The sequence below is a fragment of the Phyllostomus discolor genome, chromosome 9 (genome assembly GCF_004126475.2).
Source record: "Phyllostomus discolor isolate MPI-MPIP mPhyDis1 chromosome 9, mPhyDis1.pri.v3, whole genome shotgun sequence".
In the NCBI taxonomy this organism is placed as follows: Eukaryota; Metazoa; Chordata; class Mammalia; order Chiroptera; family Phyllostomidae; genus Phyllostomus; species Phyllostomus discolor.
This window is the reverse complement of record NC_040911.2, coordinates 4558644-4579168: the sequence shown is the minus strand read 5'-3', so window position 1 is coordinate 4579168 and position 20525 is coordinate 4558644. Positions and strand designations below refer to the sequence as shown.

The 20525-nt window shown below is 45.3% G+C and overlaps 1 protein-coding gene and 1 long non-coding RNA gene across 2 annotated transcripts in view; one reads left to right on the top strand and one right to left on the bottom strand.

Moving 5' to 3' along the window:
• DOK6 (docking protein 6) overlaps positions 1-20525 on the top strand; it is a 248658-nt gene that overhangs the window by 186303 nt on the left and 41830 nt on the right. Inside the window, exons 6-7 of the mRNA XM_028524496.2 lie at positions 3392-3530; positions 13676-13793. Of these exons, the coding sequence (XP_028380297.1) occupies positions 3392-3530; positions 13676-13793 (257 nt within the window). The remainder of the gene's footprint in view (positions 1-3391; positions 3531-13675; positions 13794-20525) is intronic.
• Positions 17904-19247, bottom strand: LOC118496927. The gene is made up of 3 exons (XR_004899482.1): positions 18982-19247; positions 18469-18471; positions 17904-18154 (listed from the first exon to the last, which is right to left on the bottom strand). It is a non-coding gene; the product is annotated as an uncharacterized LOC118496927 (long non-coding RNA).

The following is a 20525-nucleotide window of genomic DNA, read 5'->3' as shown; positions in this document are numbered from 1 at the left end:
CACCCCACATCGTCTGTTTCAGAGAACGACCCAGAGACCCAGTCCCGCTGCCCCTGTTTTATAGGGGAGGGGTCAGTGGGTGGCACCCTTTGCTCAGCTCAGGCGCCACCGCCTTCCTCTCGGTCCTGCGCTTCTCCCTGGGACACTGACCGCCGCAAGCGCGCCAGTCTCCGAACAACGCTAACCTGCCCCGCTGCTGGGAGGCTCAGAGGCGGTGAACCAGGTCTGCTGTCCCTGCTTTGCACCCCTGTGCTCAAGACCAGGCCCCGCCTGCAGCACGAGAGAAACACGTGCTCAGGGGACGTGATCGGCCGTGACATCGTGGTGGAAGGCTGTGCCCTTCGTCTTTTGATGTCCCTTATATTACAAAGTCAAAACAAAAAAAGAAGAAAGAAAGAGAGAGAGAGAGAGAGAGAGAAAGAAAGAAAGAAAGAAAGAAAGAAAGAAAGAAAGAAAGAAAGAAAGAAAGAAAGAAAGAAAGAAAGAAAGAAAGAAAGAAAGAAAGAAAGAAAGAAAAAGAAAGAGGAAGGAAGGAAGGAAGGCTAGAAATAAGTGTGTTGGCCCCACCTGCTTCTTAGATTTTTTCAGAAGCTCTAAGCCTTAAAGCCGAAAGGGACTTTATAGATGATCTTTTTTAACATTTTAATTTTAGGTAGGGAAATGGAGTCATTTTGTGCAAGTGCCTCCTGAAATATAAAGGTAGATGACATTTCTGTAATTGCCTATAAATTTCCATAGCACTCTAGCTTGGAGTCAGGACGGACGAACATACGTCGTCCAGGTTTTCCCTTATTTCTGTAAATAAACGCAACTGAAGGCTGTGCCTGTTGGTAACGCGTGCCCCTGTTCACACAGTCAGAGGTGACAAGTGCCTCTCTGTCCTGGATGTCCCAAGGTAAGGAGAGGATTCTTCTAGTTTTTTTTTTGTTTTTGTTGTTGTTCTTTTTGTCCTGTTTCTCTTTTTCTAGCCCTCGGTTTCACAACAAGGTCTTCAGCTGTGGTTTCTAATTTGTTGTCGTTAGGGTCCGAAGCCTCACTGCTCAGACCCCTTCAGCGAAGCAGCGAGTGGGGGGCAAGGGCTCCCCAGGTCGGCGCCCCGCACGCTGGAGCGTGCGCAGGAATCGCCGGGGATGCTGGCAAAGGCAGGACCCCGTGTCCGCGTCTGGACAGGTGGCTGGGGCCGCGGGAGGCGCAGGTCCTCGGGCCGCACGCTGCACACCCAGGCGACAGCCGTCAGAATCCGGTCGCCTGTGCCTCCGTGATCTGCTCTAGTGCTGTCTGGCGACCAGTAAGCTGTTCAGACGCACAAGAAAAAAGTCTCCATGTCTGCTCCTCACCAAAGAACACGTTTCAAACAGGAAACAGGAAACCTAAATGGTTTATGTCAACGCTGCTGACAAAAGTCACAAAGATGAACCAATCTGACTGAAGGATTTTTCTTTTCTTTTTTTTCCCCCAATTTCAGCTCACATTCCAATTTACTCTGTCTTGCTTTTGGAAGGGTTCTGCCCTCAGCCTGGCGTTAGGGAGGCACCTGCCTTGAAGAAAGCACCCCTCCGCCCGAAATGCCTTTGCTTCCTAAGGCGGCCTGTTGACTGCCTCGTCCCTGATCAAAGGATGAAGTTCACCGTCGCATTTATGTTGGAGGCTGGAAGAAACCCCTCTGGAGGCGCTCAGACCCCTTCCCTGGGCAGAGCTGCATCCCCGGACGCCGATGTGAGACCTCTGCCTGTCGGTGCCTGAGTCTGAAGCGACAACTTGTGTCCCCATCCTGTCATCTCTGCAGGCTCACGGGCAGCATTTTTCAGATGACAATGAACAAAGCTCAACCTCAGACCAAACGTGCTCCCTGCTTCCCCCTGGTTTTCCTGCCCCTGCCTCGGGGCTGCCTTCCCCCGCCTCCCAATCCACCGCGGAGAATGCTCATTGGTTTCACTTTGTGAAAACTCCTCATTTCCCCCCAGAGTTTCCATTTCACGCTGGGTGGGTTTTATGAAGATCTCTTCTGCAGAAGCTAAGTGCTGGCTCCATGCGGCCCTGAGGGATGACAGTCAGAGCCTCTGGATCGTCTGTAGCCTCTTGAGACGTTTCTTTGCCACCGAAAACTCCTTGGAGAATCATAGCGAAGAACCTGAAATCTTCTTGGTGCTGGAAGACACAGTTTGGTCGCGTGAACGTTTTGTGCGAACCTTTAGATGTTATGACCTGAAAACCAGCCACACAGCAATTCAGCAACTGTCTGATGTCTGAGTGGTGACATTGGATTGGTAATGAGTTTTTCCAAAGGCCTCCAATTATTTTTCAAAACTGGCCTAAACTACTATTTTAAAATATTTTCCACTGTAGAATGACTCTTTGTTAATGAAACGTAGCTATAGTCCTGTTGCCTAACAGATTGTCACTGGTTTTATCCCAATAAAAATAATTGAAAAAAAATGTGTGTTCTGATTTTCCTCTTGAATTTCTGTAGTAAGAATTTCTAATGTATTATATGCTCTTAGAAATAACACAGAAATAGTTGCATAATAGTCCATCTGATAAAAAATATAAATAAGCCAAGCATTTCTCTATAGTGGATATGAGATTAGCTCCATAATTTATCTGTGGTGAAATAGGAATAGCTAACATTTTTGAGCATTTAATACGTGCTAAGCGACACTGTAGATGTTTTGCATCTCAAGTGTTTTAACTGTCATACAGACCCTATGAGACGGGGACTCTCGCTCTCATGTTAGAGATGTGGAAAGGAGGTAAACAAGTTAGTTAATTTGCCCAGGGTCTCCCTGCTGGTCAGTAGCAGAGCCGAAGTTCAAACCAAATAAAAGAGTCTCTTTTATGCCAGGTGGTTTCCTAGGCTATAGCAAGCTTTACATAAGGATTACTCAGTTTAAAGAAAAGCTTCAGCCTATGTGTGCACATCCATAAACTAAAACCTTAGTCTCCTCATTGGTCACTACTGCACTGAGTGTATAATTGCAGATTTTCCTTAAGTTCCTCTGTTTTCAAGAGCTACCAGGTCACAGGAGGTAGCGCTGGGATATCACAGATGTGAAAACCCTGTAAAAATAACTATGTGTTTTTATTCTTCATGCACTGCAATAACCCCAAACACTTTAACCTGTTCTTTTACACTCTCATGAACACTTCGTCTAAAAATCCAAATGTACGTGGATTTTCACCCTTAGTTCTGTTCCACGTGCCATTTAAAGATGTGTTGGTGCGTTGGTGGGTTGGTGGGTCGGTCGGTGGGTTTGGTCGAGGATGAATCTGCTTCACTAACTCCCGTCGGTTGAGGAGGAGGGTACCCCAGGGCAAGGGCATCTTTCCCGTGGAGAACTGTTACGCACTTGAACCCATGCAGACCCATCTCTTTCCCTCTCTGTTCTCACAGAATGTGTGACACAGGAGAAGGACTGTTCACTTTTCAAACAAGGGAAGGAGAGATGATCTATCAGAAGGTCCATTCTGCGACGCTGGCCATAGCTGAGCAACACGAAAGATTAATGCTAGAAATGGAGCAAAAGGCCCGGGTAAGGCCCCTTCCTCGGTAACCGAACAGCTTCTGATGCGCGTCATGTGTGTGTGTGTGGGTCCGTCTGTGTCTCCACCCCAGTGTCCGCCCCCACCCCGGCCCCCAGAGCTCATCCCAGCGACTGAATCTCATCTTCCTAATTCCCCATGCAGCTGCTGAGAAAAGAAGCTACTTGTGGTGACTAAGAGGGAACCCTGAGCTCTGTGTATCTACCTGTGTATGACCTGTTGCCGTGGTTACCCCAAAAAGGATGGCAGGCACAGAGAATGAAATGAGCAGCCATGTCCTCTGCATAGCCCCACATACAGCTGGACAATCAGAAATTCAAATGTAGGCCCAGGAAAACGTAGTAACCACCAGAAAGGATGCCACTTTTCTTTTTGTGTTTATCCTAGCATTCCCGAAACGTCTCTGTCTTTCGGTGTGGGATTCAGAGCCAATAGTAAAGGAGCTTCTGTTGTTGACAGAGGATTGTCTGTCTACTGTCCTGTCCTGGACCCATACTACCTAGTTTCGGGGATCAGCTAAGAAGCAATTTCGTAAAAAATCTGCAATAGTAAACTATACATGTAGCTGGAAAAATTATAAGCTTTACTACTGACTTGGAAAGGCAAATGATGGGATGTTTATTGGCTACAATCTTAAGAGGTGAATATTGTTTATCTCTTCAGGACTTCCGGAGATGCATGAGATTTTACCTGTGAGAGCATAGCGGCGCTTGGGGAAATAGGGTCCCTCGTCACAAAAAAACAGTGACTCGCTTCGAGTTTAAGACTAGAGACTTCTGTATCCAGTATTATAGTAGTTTTGATTTTAAAATTCCTCAATTGCATAACATTTTAAATGTAAAAAACAAAGAAGTAGTTCAACAGATGATCTCATGTTATTCTTAACACATTTTTTATTTTCTCAACGCTCTGTGCATCATTTTCTCTCTCTGTCTAGGATGTGGTTTAAAGGGCTTTCTCAACACCGAATGGTGACACACACAGTTCAGGCTCATGTAGAACATTCGGCATTCCACAGGGGAGAAGGAGCTGCTTGCACATTAGTAGGATTATTACGATGACTACGGGATTAATTAGATGCACTAATAGGAGGTTGGAATGACCTGGTCTTCTAGATTTGAGTTAAATTTAAAGCACTGTAGCAATGATCTAACTAATATGACATTTTTTCTAGTGGCTTCAATAATTGCCAAAAAAATTTACATTTTTTTCAGAATCCTGCACTTCTCTTATCAGTCCATATTTGCAATTGACAGCCAAATGATTGGCAACCAAAAGTAATACTCGTGATGTCACTTTCTACTGGGTAACAGCTGTAGTTCTTCTTTACTTATACTTGTTTCAAACAGGCAAAGTGCTCACAAGTCATTTAAATTATATTTGCACGCAGGACATTCCAAGAGCTTTTTCACACCACTGTGCTTGTCCACCACCAGGGAGATCATTCGGTGTGTGTTCTGGGTCCCCAATTCCACCCCTTACTCACTGTGGAACCTCGGGCGAGTCATCTAACCTCTGAATGGCTTGTTTTCCTTTACCTGTGAAGTGAGGATATAACGGTTCTATTTGTTTGGTTGCTATGCGGTATCTGCATTTATGTGTGTGTGTCTCATAAACTTCTGAGAATAAACCTGGCCCACAGAAAGTACCACACAACATTCCTTATTATGATGGCGAGCCATCTGTAGGAGTGACTTTGAATATGTATAAGATTTGTAATGTTTGTGAAGACACTCCCTTGCTATTCCTAAAGATGGCTAAATAATATCCTTCAATCCCTTTCACCTACGTCTAGCAATCTTGTGCAAAAAAAATTTGGAAAGCAGAATTCAAGCAGCATGTGCTGCTGATGCTGTTCGTGTTGCCGAATCCTGGCCTTCTGAGGGTGCGTCCCAGGAGCGGAGCCGAGCCACCACTGGGAGGGGTCCGAGGTGCTCGGCTGGGCCACTGTCTCAGGTCTCAGACCGCCTAAAGCTGGAGGGGACACATGGAGACGGGCACTCAGAGGCAGCAGGGGAAGCGGGGCAGGTGTTGAAATAGCAGCCTCAGTAAGTACGGCTCCACAGAGAATCCAAATGTTTCTAGAAATCACGAACTCAAAGACTCCATCAACTTGCACATACATGTAAGTGGAGAATTTGGCTTAGTTTCAGAAGTGATTGCACAGCCAAGCTTTTCTCTGAAGGTTAATGCTCATAAATCACTCCAGGTCGGGTCCATCCTTCAGAGAAAATTGAATTAATGATGCTTTTTAGATGGCAAGTTATATGACTTGAAAACTGCCCCAATTCCTCAGATTCTACAGTCATAAGCAAAGGTTTCCAGGTCTCCAAGGTAGCAGGTTTTTCTTTTCCCTTCAAGAAAATGCCTTTACATGCACCAATTGCTTCTTAAAAAGAAATTCTAACAAGAGTGAAACAGTATTTAAATACCCTCTTCATATTCATGAAGCAATAACTCTTCATTTGCTTACTTAAATAAAATAAAGGCCTGCACTATAAACCAGACGAAAATGTAATGAGAGAGTTGGGAAAGTACCAAAAAACCTCTCCAGGACATAAAAATGTTTCATTTCATTCATTATGTATCTCACACAAATAAGACGATGACACTGTTCATTGGCCTTGGAAGATTAATACTCATCAGGTAGAAAATGTTTATGTATTTCAATGTGATTAAAAAGGTCTTACAAGATTAAATTATAATTGAGCGATGAATGTAAGTGATGAAAGCCCCGAACATAATTGTTCAGGCAACTGAATGAAACGTTTACTTGCATCCTTTCAAAGGCAATTCCAGAGTGTTACTGGCTTTGGAGATAAACCTAAAAAATAATGTCTCCAGAACCATTTCTTAATTATAAGAGAAATAATTCAATATAATCTTTTTATATCACATGTTCATGAAACCTTGTTTTTCCCTTGTTCAATACCTTCCTGCCAGTGGAGCACATAAATAAACATATTTGGGTATGTCACCACAATCCGAGTTAGGCAATATTTCTTTTCTCGTTTGAAGAATCTAATACCTAGAAAAGCAGTACAATTTGCCTGGCAGAATAGTGGATACAAACAATCACTGAGTTGGTAAGGCTTTTAAAAGTGTAGACTTTGATTTCCTTCACTAAAAAGGGATGTTGAAAGAGTTAACTAATATGAACTGAATGGATTAGGACGTTTCTAAGAGAGGGTAGCTGTTTGTCAGCCACTCACAGGCCGCCTGGTGCCTACTCGGTGCTCAGAACCCTGCACGGCAGGGTGAGGGCTACGGGAGAAGAGCCAGAAAGTTCCTTCTTTCTCAAGTGGCCCAGAATTCCATGGGATCCAATAGTTCATACCTCCTAGAGTAAGATTATCTCATGTCCTGTCACTCCTTAAAATATCAAAAGTGTATCACGCCTAATTTAATCAGATGGGTAAGATAGCGCCATCACAAACTTTTGGCCACTGAGACCAACACCACCAGCTGGGCGTCTTTGCATGGCCGTGACAATGCAGCCCGGCTGGTTTCTCGGCGAGTCCACGGACTGGAGGTCCTCAGACCGCCTTCCACGCAGAACGGTTTCTGCAGCTGGAGAAAACAGCCTTCCCCTCTTGCTGCCCACGCCCGGGTCCAGCAGGGAGCTGGAAAATGATCATGATAAAAAAAAAAGGGATAGCAATCTTAAGTAGTTTCTCAATCTTCTTTACTTACTAATCCCAAACCAGTCTCATTTTAAAGAAAGTTTCATTTTGGGGGAGTGCATTGGAAAATTAAGTCAAGGTGATACATTATTTTTTCTTATTTTTTTATAGTCACAATAATCCCAGTTTTTTTATTTTTTATTGTTTAAGCTGTTACCATTGTTCCATTTTTCTCCCCTTCCCCTCCCTCACCCCTCCCCACCCCAAGCCAATCCCCACCTTGTCGTCTGTGTCCATGAATTGAGCATAAATGTTCTCTGGCCAATTGCTTCACCATTTTCATCCCTTCCCCCGCCCCTTTCTGGCAGCTGTCAGTCTGTTCTGTGTATTCTTTCACCGACTAGCTTAGCATCATTTTCTGCAGGCCCATCCATGCTGTTGCAAAATGCGTTGGAGAATTAAGTCACAGTGATCAATTTTAAACTATTCCTGAGAGAGTGCTAAGATTCAAATGTTTGAGGATATTAGTAAAGCTAGGTATCCAAAGGAACAACACCTAAAATTTGTTTCCATTTCACAGAGATCAGTCCTGCTCTTTCGGATAATAATCATTCAAAAACAAATCCCCTTATTTTCATCGATAATATAAAATGAAATGACATTTCTGACAAAGAAACGGCATTATCTTCCTCTGCCTCCACCACACCGGCATGGACACGTGCCCAATGCCACGTTCGTCCCAGTGAAGGCGATGTGGAGAGGGCCCAGAGGAGAGAAGGAATGGAGCTACCTGTATGTAAAACTCACTAAAGTAGCAACTCAAGGTTAGGTAAATTCGCTCCTCCAGATTTGCACGTGAACATAAAACTTGCTCAAGTATTGACAATTACCAGCCCATGACATAACTGTGGCCTACATAGTTCCCTGCACAGGGAAGTACTATGATACTGCATCTGTTCCAAACGCACACATTTTTTTCACATGTGAACATCTCTCAGGTCCAATGCGAGTGGCAGTTTAATTAGCAGCATCGCTCTTTCATGGCGCGACATAAAATAATGTTGTCTTTCCGCTGATGGCATCTTGGAGTGCATAATGCTCGCTAGGAGACATGTTCTGAAGACACTAAAATGTGACGCCCAACGGTAGCTAAATAATAGTTCTCAATTCCTTTCAAGTATGACCGCGAACCCCGTGTGCTCATCTGCAATGTTTGAAGGAATGAGGAAGCCTTACAGAACCGGCTCTATCCTTGGCGGTTTGACTTCCTTTGCCGGGAGAGCGTCCTCCATGCCCACGTTTTCCAGGAATCCCTATCAGTTCTGAAAAGGCACTCACAAGTTTTCTCACGCTGAACATGTGCAGAATCTGGAAGCACAACAGCCCGAGGGGAGTGCACAGAAAAATTTTACCACACTCTGCAGTCTCTTTTCTAGGTATTCTTCATGCGCATTCAGGAAATTCTAGGAAAACTTTAAATGTGTGATTTGTGATCGCAAGTGGTTATGTAATGTCTAATATACAGGAACATCTGCTAATTAATTCATTCTTCAGGGTTCTATTCACGGATCTATTTATTGCTCAATATTACCAGTTATTAACCATAAATCAAGAGCCTTCATTATTATTGACAATGACCAGTTCCTCGCTGGGACATGCCATTCACATCATTGTAAAATTTCACTTTGCTGACTGGTAGGCACTGATCTATGACTCAAACCAAGGTCAATGAGAACAAACCATCATAGTCGATAATGGAAATGGGCCCATGGCCCACTAATCAGTCAGTTCACTTACTATTGTTCCAATTTCAGGACACCAAAGAAAATGTTGCCTCTGAATAAACACAAAGAAAAATATACATTTCTGCATACATGCACACATGTGAGGGAAACAGGAGGAAGACTGTATGTAAGTATTCTAATGAACAGCACTGTAACACAGTGTAACAGCAAGGATTTTATTTACATCATGCTCTCTTCCCTTAAAATGTGGTCAATGTATGGTTTAAAATATATAATAATAACATTCATTTTTTCAAGTCTAACGGAAATAATACCCCACCTAGCAGCTGCCATTAAATGGCTGTGTAAACTACATTTTATTTGTTAGTCTGGTGCAATCTAAGCAAAGTGTCTTCTAATTCCTTTCCATTTATCTTGAATAAAATGGAAGATTAAATGTAAGATGTCCCCTATTGGAAATTAAGTTGAGTCTGTGAGAAACCAATTGCCCATGAACCTTCCAACTTCGGAGGCCGGTTTGCACGAATCCAGACAGCACCGGCTTGGCTGGCAAAACACCCCCGGGGGCTCACAGTTTTCTAGTGTTGAGAGCTCTTTTCCAAGAACAAAGAAAACTCAGTGTTCTCGACTCGTATTCAGCATTTCCATACTAAGCAGCGCCACATTTTGTCTTACCCTGACCTACATGAGCCTGTTCCCTAACCACTTGTATGATATCTTTGTAGTGTTTTTCATGGAGAGTGTATATCCCTGGCCAGTCCGTCTCGTCTCAGACCTACCGGGGGGCATATTCACGCACCCACCCACTATGGCATTTCATAGCTCCACCCCTCAGAAAGACTGGGGCTGTTCCTTCCCGGCATATATTATGCAGGTGTGCAGGTGTGCAGGTGTGCAGGTGTACACGCACACACATATACCCCCTCCTACCAGCGTTGCTCACCTGCCCCCATCTGTGTCCCACCTGCCCATCCTCCTCATTCATAGTCATATCTCTTGGGTTTTGTACTTCTATTAAGGTCCTGGACTCAGATCCGAGTACAGGCCTCTGCCTTCGTCGTCATTTTCTTGGTCACTCATTTGGGACAGATTTCCATGCCCTGACCACACACGTGCATGGACACCTCCGGTCTGAGCCGCCTCCCCATGCTCTGGGAGCAGCGATGAGGCAGCAACCTTCCCTGAGCACTCTCAGGTATGATAAACACGGTGCTTTCCACTCCCAAAGCATCATCTTATAAAATATGTATAACCCTCAAGGTGGGTTATATTAACTCCAATTGAGAGATAAGGAAAAGTGAAGTCCGAAGAACAGGGACAGGGTCAGCTGAGTGGGCATCTGCGGAGCTGGTGTTGGATGGCAGGTCTGCGTTCAGCAGAGCCGAGGGCCGACCGGTCTCTGCCTCCCGTTCCTGTGCTGTGCTGCGTCGGGCAGAGACAAGAGGCGCTCCCCTTCCTGCCTGGGTCCCGGGGAACAGACCCGATAGGTGTAATTCTCATCCCGTCTGCTCCCAGAAGACAAGGGGTCCAGTGGTTTACCTTACAGTGAGTTATGGGGAAGAGGGAATAACACTGTGGTCTTGGAAGCCTCAGAGACATCACTCACGGGCTGTGTCACCACGGACAAAATAGGTTATCACTCTGAGCCTCCTTTTCCTTGCCTTTGCTGACAGTTTCTACTGTGGGTGTTACGTGAGATGACGGATGATACCCGTTTGCATGCTGCCAGGCACAGAGAGTGACTCATAAATGCTCATTTATAAATGCTAATTTTTTCCCCTCTCCTGATTGTACAAGTTTGCATTTCCCGTGCTAATATCACTTTCCATTTTCAAGGCAATAATTAGGAAGATACAGAGCAAAAGGAGAATTAATTTGTTAACATTTTTGATGCAGATGAATTTTATGTGGGTAAACACAAATTAGCATTAATGTTTATCACAGGGGGAGGCGGAATCTCAAAACAGTACAGGGAAATTGCAAAAGGCATAAGGTCGCCTGGATACTTTTTTTTTCCCCGGTAAAAGCAGGAAGAGGTGCTGGTAGGCAGTCCTTTCACACAAATCACAGCCATCAATCAGGCCCTCCCGGCTTCTTCTGGGCAGCCGAGGTCCTCTTAAAGTACAAGACTGTATTGTTGCAAATTATAGTATGTTGGAGGGGAAAAGGAAAAAAAGAAAAGATAGAAAATAAACAAGAAAACCAATTAAAAAAACAGAAGGTGAAAATTAATTAAGATAAGAGCAAAATATCAGAAAAACTGAGCCCTGACAGGTGTGGGCAATGTTCTACAAAGTAAAATGTTGCCGGTTCAAATATAAGTCAGAGCAGATGCCTGGGTTGTGGGTTCAGTTCCCAGTCAGGGCATGTGTGGGAGCCAACTGATTGATGTTTCTCTCCCACATCAATGTTTCTCTCCCTCTTTTTCTCCCTCCCTTCCCCTCTCTCTAAAGATAAAAATAAAGTACATGTGTTTAAAAAAAAAGGAAGAAAAGAAAAACTGAAAACTATAAATTCTTTAAGTAAAGTTAAAACCCCAAATCTCAGAGGTGGGGATCGGGGAGGGTGAAAAAAGTGAAGAAGAATATAATCCATTCAGTAGTGTGACAACTTTGCCTGGTGACCGCGGGCTCCTAGACTTAGCAACTAACTGTTCTGTTTCCGAGAATGAAAAAAAAAAAAAAAAAAAAGGAGGAAAAGCACTTTCCTCAGCTTTGGGGAAGATGAATTCACCACTGATGATCTACTGTATGCTAAGTAGTAAACAACGTATCATCAATTATAAAAAGGATTTAAGAGTAGATGGCGTGGGATTAATATGAGATTCATTTCATGGATTAGTTGATGTTATTAATGGGCCCTGCTGACACTAATTAAAGATTTATGTGTTTAATTCAGTTCATGCCTCACGTGAGGAATTGGCTTTAGACAGGAAAGCCCTTTGGTCCCCGTGACGATTTCTTAGGACGAGCCCCGGCCTCTGTCCCTTTCCACAGTGGGATGATGGCTTGTGCTTGAAGGTCATTTGGATGTCAACATGCACAGCCCTCCCGCAAGCTCTCCGACCCTCTGCTCCGGGGTCAGACGAGCAGAAATGCCCGGGGTGACAAGCATCGCAGAGATTCTGGGGTGACCTGGAAAGTGAGCTTCTCCCACACCCTCCCTCCCTACCAACCATGGCATGTGGCTGCAGTTAGTACACCCATTTTCATAATAAGGAGGAAAACTCTGAGATGTAGCAAAGTTTGAAAATATAAAAATTGGTTGCAATGTTGCTCTTCGGAGCCATCTTTGAAAAAATACCTTCACCAGGGCCAGACTTTTAAATACACCGAGTAGGGCACGTCTGTGGCAAGACATAGAGCCCCGGAAATGCCTCACTATTAAAAAAGTAAAATCAAGGCCTTGGCCAGGTAGCCAGTCGGTTAGAGTGTCGTCCCCAATATGGCAGGTTGCAGGTTCGATCCCCAATCGGGGTACAGACAGGAAGCAACAATGAATGCATAAGCAAGTAGAACAACAAATCCATGTTTCTCTCCCTTCCTTCCTCTCTCTCCAAAATCAATTTTTTTTAAAAAAAAGTAAAACCAAATAAGTACATTTAAAGCCCTTTGCTTTCTGATTCTATTCAAACAGAAACGCCTCTTATTCTGACACATGTTCAAAGTCCTGCCGTATCCTCTCGGTACTTTGCTTGCAGCATCTTCTATGAAGGGGTGACTGCTGCCGCAGAGCTGTGGAAGAGCTGGGGGCGGAAGAGCCCAGTGAGAGGGTGTGTACACACAGCCGGCCAGTGGGCTCGAAGGCTGCACTGGCCTGAGCTGGTCTTTACACCTCCCAGTTCTGCCCCAAGTCAGGGACTACACGAGGGGGAATTTGAGATTCTATTAATCGGCAGATGGCCCATTTTCTGTGAGAAAGGGAACATTTGCTCAGGGGGCATCAGAGAAATGTGTCCTAAGACCAAATAAAACCATTGCTGGGTGTTTTCTTTTTTTATTTTTAACCTGGTGTGAATCAATACAAATAAACTTTCTTCTTGGAAACGCAGTGTGAAGTGTTGCACTCTGCACTGACCAAAGGCCTGGGCGCCCAGTGTGAGGTGTGGGTCTCTCCAGCTGGTCTTACCTTTGTGTTGCCAGTGACAGAATACGCCCCAGGGTTCTCACGGAGCTCCTCAGGGAAAACGCTTTTCCAGGACACAAGGTGGTATCGAGGGTCCAAGTCCATTCGAGAAAGAGGCATCGGGTGAGGATGGGGGTGCTGCCGGGCAGAACTGGAAGACCGGGAACAGGGCACGAGAGAAATGGGATCCCGGGTGCCCGCAGTCGGTGTATCTGTTTCAGAAGGAGCTTCTACCTCCGCTTTTTGAGCTATGTTAAAATTCAACTAATTGTCGGAAGCTGATAGACACAGAAATGCAAATAAATTCTCCTGGTGGAATAATGCAGCTGACTTTTCTGTGGCTATGAACCAGCATTCCTGATGGGCGACATGTCCTTTGAAGCCGACTTGGAACCGGTTGTACCATCTTTTCGTTCGCTTCTTAATTGACAAGTGGGATTAAACCATTTCCCAGTGTTCGCTTCCTATTTTCTCAGTCATGGTTTTACATCTTTAAAAAAAAGTGACCCTTCCACAGCAACTCGTCGTGCAGGGATTCTATCGGGTTACACATCACCCACATTTCACCCCCAACTTTGAAAAGAGTGGATTTCAGTCTAACATTTGAAAGCAAGCCTAAGACCCCTTTTCTCTTCCTTCCAGCTGCAGACAAGCCTGACCGAACCCATGACGCTATCCAAATCGATCTCTCTCCCTCGGAGCGCGTACTGGCACCACATCACCCGTCAGAACAGCGTTGGCGAGATCTACAGTTTGCAAGGCAAGTGAGGGGGCCGGCTGCAATGCCTCGGGCTCCCCCCGGCTGGGCTGGGCCGGGCCAGGCTGGGCCGGGAGCCCTGCAAGTCTCTGTGTGTGCGTGCACCACTTGCTTTTCCTCCATTTCCATTTATCAGCTGTCACTGACCACAGCGAGAGCGCTGAGATTGACGGTGGCTTCTCGAAAGCTATCATTTCAGACTCATGATAAAAGTTATTTCAGAAATCACCAAGGGCCGAGGACCGGATAGGGCGCAGGCGCTTGACGAAAACACGGTGCCATGCGTCTCATCAGAAGCTAAAGGCAGTTCATACCAGGGCCTGTCTCGTGCTGTGTTTTACAGAGGATGTCTTTCTTAGCATCTTTTACTCCGTGACAGCGCTGAGTGTAAGTTCAGGAGGCTGACCTCAGGCTCCGTAATAAAATGCTGCATAAACCTACTCATAGCAGTTTTAAGGTTTTTCCAAAGCCATTTGGAAAATGTAGACACCGTTTGGCTGCCGAGTGTGGCGATGGGCGGGGCGGGGACAGAAGGAGACAAGTGTAAACAATTTAATTTCTGTGCTATTCCTAATGAGAAACGGTTAACCAGCACGGGGATGGCTCTCCGGGTTCATCAAACTGTGACATAACAGGTATTTCACCAACAAGAGCAGAAACCGAAGCTTTGGCGGTTCTTTTCCTATTCCTTCCCTTTGCCCCAAAAGGAATAATCTTATCCTTCAGAAAAACACTGGGTTGCACGCAGCTGACTAACAGCTGACCGAGACTGGACGGGGCAGGCGCGGAGGCAAACAGGCTACCGCAGCACAGCTGCGGACACCCGCCCAGCCAGCACCTGCTGAGCACACGGGCTCGAACGCAGTAGGTCCCGGGAAACATCTGGGAAGGGATGACCACTGGGACCGCCATCATACAATAGTTGGGCATTTAGGGTCCTTGTTCCTCTTCTACTTTAGCTTTTGCTCACATTAATACTAAGCATTGTGACAAAAGAAATTCTATTATAAGCAAACTGAAATACTATATTTTTTGAAGTTTTATTTATTTATTTTTAGAGAAAAGGGAAGGGAGGGAGAAAGAGAGGGAGAGAAACATCAATGTGTGGTTGCTTCTCACGTGGGCCCCTCCACTGGGGACCTGGCCCACAACCCAGGCGTGTGCCCTGACTGGGAATTGAACCAGCGACGGTTTGGTTCACAGCCTGTGCTCAGTCCACTGAGCTACACCAGCCAGGTGAAATAGTGTATTCTTAAAGCAATATTTTCTTGCCACGGTTTCAAACCTAGACTAATAGAATTGATCAGTAAGAATTAATGATTAAAGATACATTCCGAGGAGTGACATCAGCGTCATGGTGGAGGGATAAAACCCCTCGGTATCTCCCCTTAAAGTTATAAGTCGGACATCTATAATCCAACAGTTTCCTCTGCTCAGCGCTTGCCTGAGTGATCCATGCATCGAGAGGTGGACATCTTGGACCATGTAGGGAGGGCCAGATGGTGGGAAGGACAGGGGAGGGGTGGTGTTCTCACACAGGGTTTGGTGCCCACCTGGGCCCCAGCTGATGTGGTGGTGGTGGAGGATTTGGGGTGCACCTCCACACTGTGGCTCAGCAGAAGGTCAGAGGCTCGGCAGAAGCAGCATCGGCACATGCGACACCGCCCACCGTGGTGGTGGTGCCCTGAGGCTGAGGTGACTTGGACATAGCGGGGACCCATCACCCCAGTCATCTGGTCATCAATTTCCACTAGCCCAATGGTGCCCCCCAACAAGAAGCCAACGGGTGCAAGTAGCAACGGGCAGAGAAAATAAAACCTGGCACTGTATCACCATGTACTGGAAAACAAAATTATCAACCTACAGCATTGTTCGGATCCACGTGGTAACTAAACAACAGAACAATTCACCACCTCACATGTGCAGGCGGGAGGACGGCCCATTGGGCACCATGATTAGCCACGTTAACGAGCTAACACGGGAAGAAAATGGCAAGTCTCCAGGAACCAACCCCCAAATCACGGAAGACTGATTCGAACGACAGAGAATTCAAGGTTACAGTCATGAAGACATTCAGTGAGGTACGAGAAAACTCCGAAAGGCAGTTCAGTGAGCTCGGGAGTCAAATTAATGAACAAAAGGAGGACTTCACCGAAGAGATGGAAACTTTAAAGAGAAGCAGATGTTCTGGAGCCGAAGAACTCAACAGGCGGGAGGAGGAATGCATTAGGAAGCACAGGAAGGAGGGCAGACTGGATGGAGGAGAAAATGAGCAAGCTCGAAGACAGAAATCTAGACATGCTTCAGGCGGAAGAAGAAAGGGAACTAAACGTTTTTTAAAAATTGCAAGAACTCTATGAGAATGATCTGACTCCATTAAAGATACATTCTTCAAGAAAGAACAGTCAGAACAATTTCAATCACTTATGAAAGGTAATTGCTTTTAATGTTTTAAATGAACGTCCTTATGGCCAACTTGACTCCCTGTGTTTAGCAGGGAGTCCTTATCTTTTTGTATTACTTACTTGTATAAGAAAATTCTAAATAGAGTTTAAAATTCAGAGGAGTAAATTTGAATGTACAACTGGCTGTATTCCGTGATTCATGATTCGGGCAGCATCCCAGCCAGTGGAGAGACGGGACCACTGAAGAGCTTCAGAACAGAAAACGTTTTCAGAGGCAGTGGGGGCTGGGACATGGGAGCCATAAACAAAAGAAAAGATTATTCCAGGCAAGGGACACACAGGTCTCTTGGGTAGATTACCTCACTGGTGCTGGCCAGGAAATTCCAGGCTAACAGGTTAAGTGAGAAATTACATTCCAGGGGCTGGGGGACGGTGTGGAGCTACAGTCAGGTGAGGTAGGAAATCTCATTTCTCTGCCGGGAGCTTACTCAAGTGACTCCATGTAAGGCCCGTTGTATTTTTTTTTCAACAGGAAAAGGAAGGAGGATGGTTTTGACAGTTTCATGAATCAGAAAGAGGATCCCCGCCTCATTCTTTTGCCTCCCTCCACAGTTGCCAAAACCACGTGCTAAGGTTGCCTGATCTTGTCATGATCTTGTATGATTAACTAATTTTGCTCGACTAGGGGTAACTAGGAGACACACTTTTAAAGTAAGGTTGTTTTTATTTAAATATAAACATATATAGTGAATATTGATATCCAATAGAAAAAGCCAAAACTGTGGAATGCTTGAATGAGGAAATACATATCTAAGCAAACAGAAAGCGAGATGCTAATACAAATACGTTGGAAATAGGTGGGAACCCAAGTGATGATAACTGGTTGTTGACAAGAGCTTGGCCCATAATCCGGAGAATACGAGACTCTGGTGTCCGTGGTCGTGCACAGGGAACTTCTCTCTGACCGGCGAGCTCAGACCTCAGCTGATGCACGGCTTCAGAAATAACATCATATGCACTCCACGAGAAACACCGGAATGCACTGGAATTTCTTAAAACCATCCCAGAGACTCATTGGAGGACTATATTGACTTACACAATAAAATACAGCCAATAACTAATTAGACAACTCCATGATTTATCTCACTAATACTGATTCCAAGCAAAGTTAGGGGCTTGAAATATCTTATCAGTTATGATGAACAATTTACTTATATGGTCTTGATATATTTTTGGTTGTTTGTTGCTTTATTAACAAAAATACATTAATTAATTACTATAGGTCAGATAAATATAAAACATATTTCATATAAATTACATTTCACTATACTTTGTTTATTTTTATATTGTATACTTCTTAAAGCAATTAATTTTACAACTTTATATACCCCCTCATTTTATGGTTATATTATATGAATAGAGAGAGAAATATAAATATTCAGCAGGTAGATAGATGGATAGATAATATATAGATAGATAGTTATAAACTTGTTAGTGATACTTTGAGAATGGTGATTTATTTTATTCTCTTATTCTATTGAGGCAATTAATTTAAGCAGAGGACAAGAGCCTCCGACCAATTTTTTATTGATTTGAGACAGGGAGGGAGGGAGGGAGGGAGGGAGAGATTTGTTGTTCCATTTATCTATGCAACCATCGGTTACTTCTTGTATGTGCCCCGACTGGAAATCCAACCGCAACCTTGGTGTATTGGGATGCTGCTCTAACCAGCTGAGCTACCCAGCCAGGGCCTGACCATAGTTTTTTATTGGGTTGTACTCTATTCTGACTGTACCCGAATGGAGTCAGGACAGAATAAAGCTACTGAAACAAAAAAGAAACGCAGAGAGAAACACTCAGCACCCCTTCACGCACACCTCCATTGTTTTTTCACCAAGCTGCGTGTCATACGGGGCTCATTTCGTGTCTCATTTCTTCACTTGTGCTCCTTGAAGTGGCCTCCCCTCTGTTGCGCGTGGGTCACCGGCCAGCAGTGACCACGGAACGTTGTGGATGGCTCGCCGAAAAACACGCGAGAAACAAACATGCACAGAGACGAGTTTCTGTGGGGAAGTAGGGGCAGAATGGCCACCCCCCCTAGTGGGGAGGGCCCTGATTTACCGTCCACACTTGCTTTTATTGGGCTCATTTTGCATAATAATTCAGGTAAAGTATAGTACTTATCAGGGGGAAGTAAGGAACTATAGAAAACAAGGAACTCTGCTGGTCTATTGGGTTGGGGTCAAAGAGCTGTAAGACTTTGAGGAACCAACTTCCTCCTTGGACCCTTCTCATTCAACTGAGAGCATTCTAAACAAAGAAGGTTTCACAGTAATTTACATGTTCTTTCTTAGGCCTGATCACCCGGGGAATCCGCCCTTTTCAGCACAGAGCTGCACCACCCTGTCATTGTTTCAGGCTTAGCACGGGAACTAAGGCAATAAGGAGATTTTCTCCCAGACGATGAGAACTCAGGCTATGTCAAAGCCGAGGAGCGAGGGTCCGTCACCCTCTTATGCTGCAGCCCCCAAGTCCTTCTTTTGGGGGGCCTCCCAAAGTGATCGTGCCTGGCTTAGGTCGTTCCCCCCGTGGGGAATCTTACCCGTCTTTGGCTAACTGACCAAGCTTTTTGGGGTTCAGTTATGAATAAAGCAGCAGAAGCAGCATTCCTGCCAGGGAGACAAGCCCTTGTCTCCTTGCTGGCTTACGGTTCCAAGGGCGTTCCCTTAGCCTTAGCCTAAGCGGGGGTTTCAGCTTCTGATACCAGTCAGGGTGGTTCCCAACACCCCTCCCCAGTACAAAGAGGAGAGCAGGGTGGGGCAGCTGTCATTGTTGATCTCCCAAAGTCAGAGAAGAAATTTGGCGAGGGTGGGTGCTGTATCATCAAGTCAACCGTAGGGAGCATCCAGGGGCAAAAACGTATCTTCACAATTTTTTCATCACATTGTTTGTATCCTCACGGTGCAGAGGAGATCAATATGAGTTAAACTCGGCCGGCTTCCACTTGGTAGATAATGGAGGAAGTGTTCTGATGTATTTAAGGTTTAATAGGTGGAGGTTCATTATGAAGCAGCCCATGTACTCGAATCGGGAAAAGATTCACGGTGTGGAGACAAATCCATCCTGTATCGACTCTCCTATCACTCTGATTGCCTGTCACCCTCCAAACTGCACTTTGCTCACTTTTATTGTCTCTATTTCTGTCACCCGTTTTGTAACTATAGAGGCGAGATTCACTCTGGAAGACGGGCATTGCCTCACTGAATTCACTTTAATGTCTGGGGAAGGGGTTCTCCACGCTACGCCCGGGACGGTGCTCTGAAAGCAGAGATTGTTACGGTCTCCCTAGGGTGCTCTCACTCTCGGAGTCGAAAGACAAAGACAAAGGATAATTAGCCCTTACAAGTACTCGTTAAACTGAGTACCAGGCAGCCACTGTTTAAAATCTCTTCCCCTAAATGGCTTCTGATGGGTATGTTCCCCTCTTCCTGCAGAAGCGGTAAATAAGGACTTTTCCTCTTTCCAGTGTTTGTCAGGTAATAAAAAATGATCATTTGTGAAGGCAATTTTCTGTTCATGTTCCTCCAACATCTGCCATTACAAAAAACGTTTATGTCACAACACATTCTAGAGATGTCAGCTCTACTGGGAGTGCCCAACCTTCGGCATCTCTGGGCCACACTGGAAGAAGGCGAGTTGTCTGGGCCACACATTAAGCACACTGGGACACACGGTCACCAAAAAATGTCATCATGTTTTGTGTTGGGCCGTGTTCACAGCCACCCTGGGCTGCATGGGGCCCGAGGGCCGCAGGTTGGACACCCCTGCCGGGCTAGACTGAGGGGAACCTCCACTAGCAAAGGGAAGAAACATGATTTCAGACTCTTGACTCAAAAGTGAATGCTTAAACACACCATTTGTTATAAAGTTGACAGAACTGTGCTTTGAGTTCTCAGGCCTGCAGCAGAAAACATGCTGGAAGCATAAGGAGCCCTCAAAACAAGCTAGAAGACAGGGAGGGAAAGAGGAGGGAAGGAAAAGGAGAAAGAAAAAAACCCATAAGGAGGCCAGAATTTTTCTTACTTTAAGGCTGTCCCCTGGACTTGTAATCACCACTGTACATATTTATGCCACAGACGACAGCAGAGTCTTTAAACTGGGATTCGGCAAGGTGACAAAAGCATCATCAAAAATGACAAACTAGTAGAAACCCCCGAAGGTACCAGGCTCACGCTGGTCCTCGCTGAGGCTTTGTTGGATGCAGAAATGGAGTCACAATGCATTATGGAGGACGCCCTGGCTGCCTTGTCTCCTCTGTGAGCCAAATCCT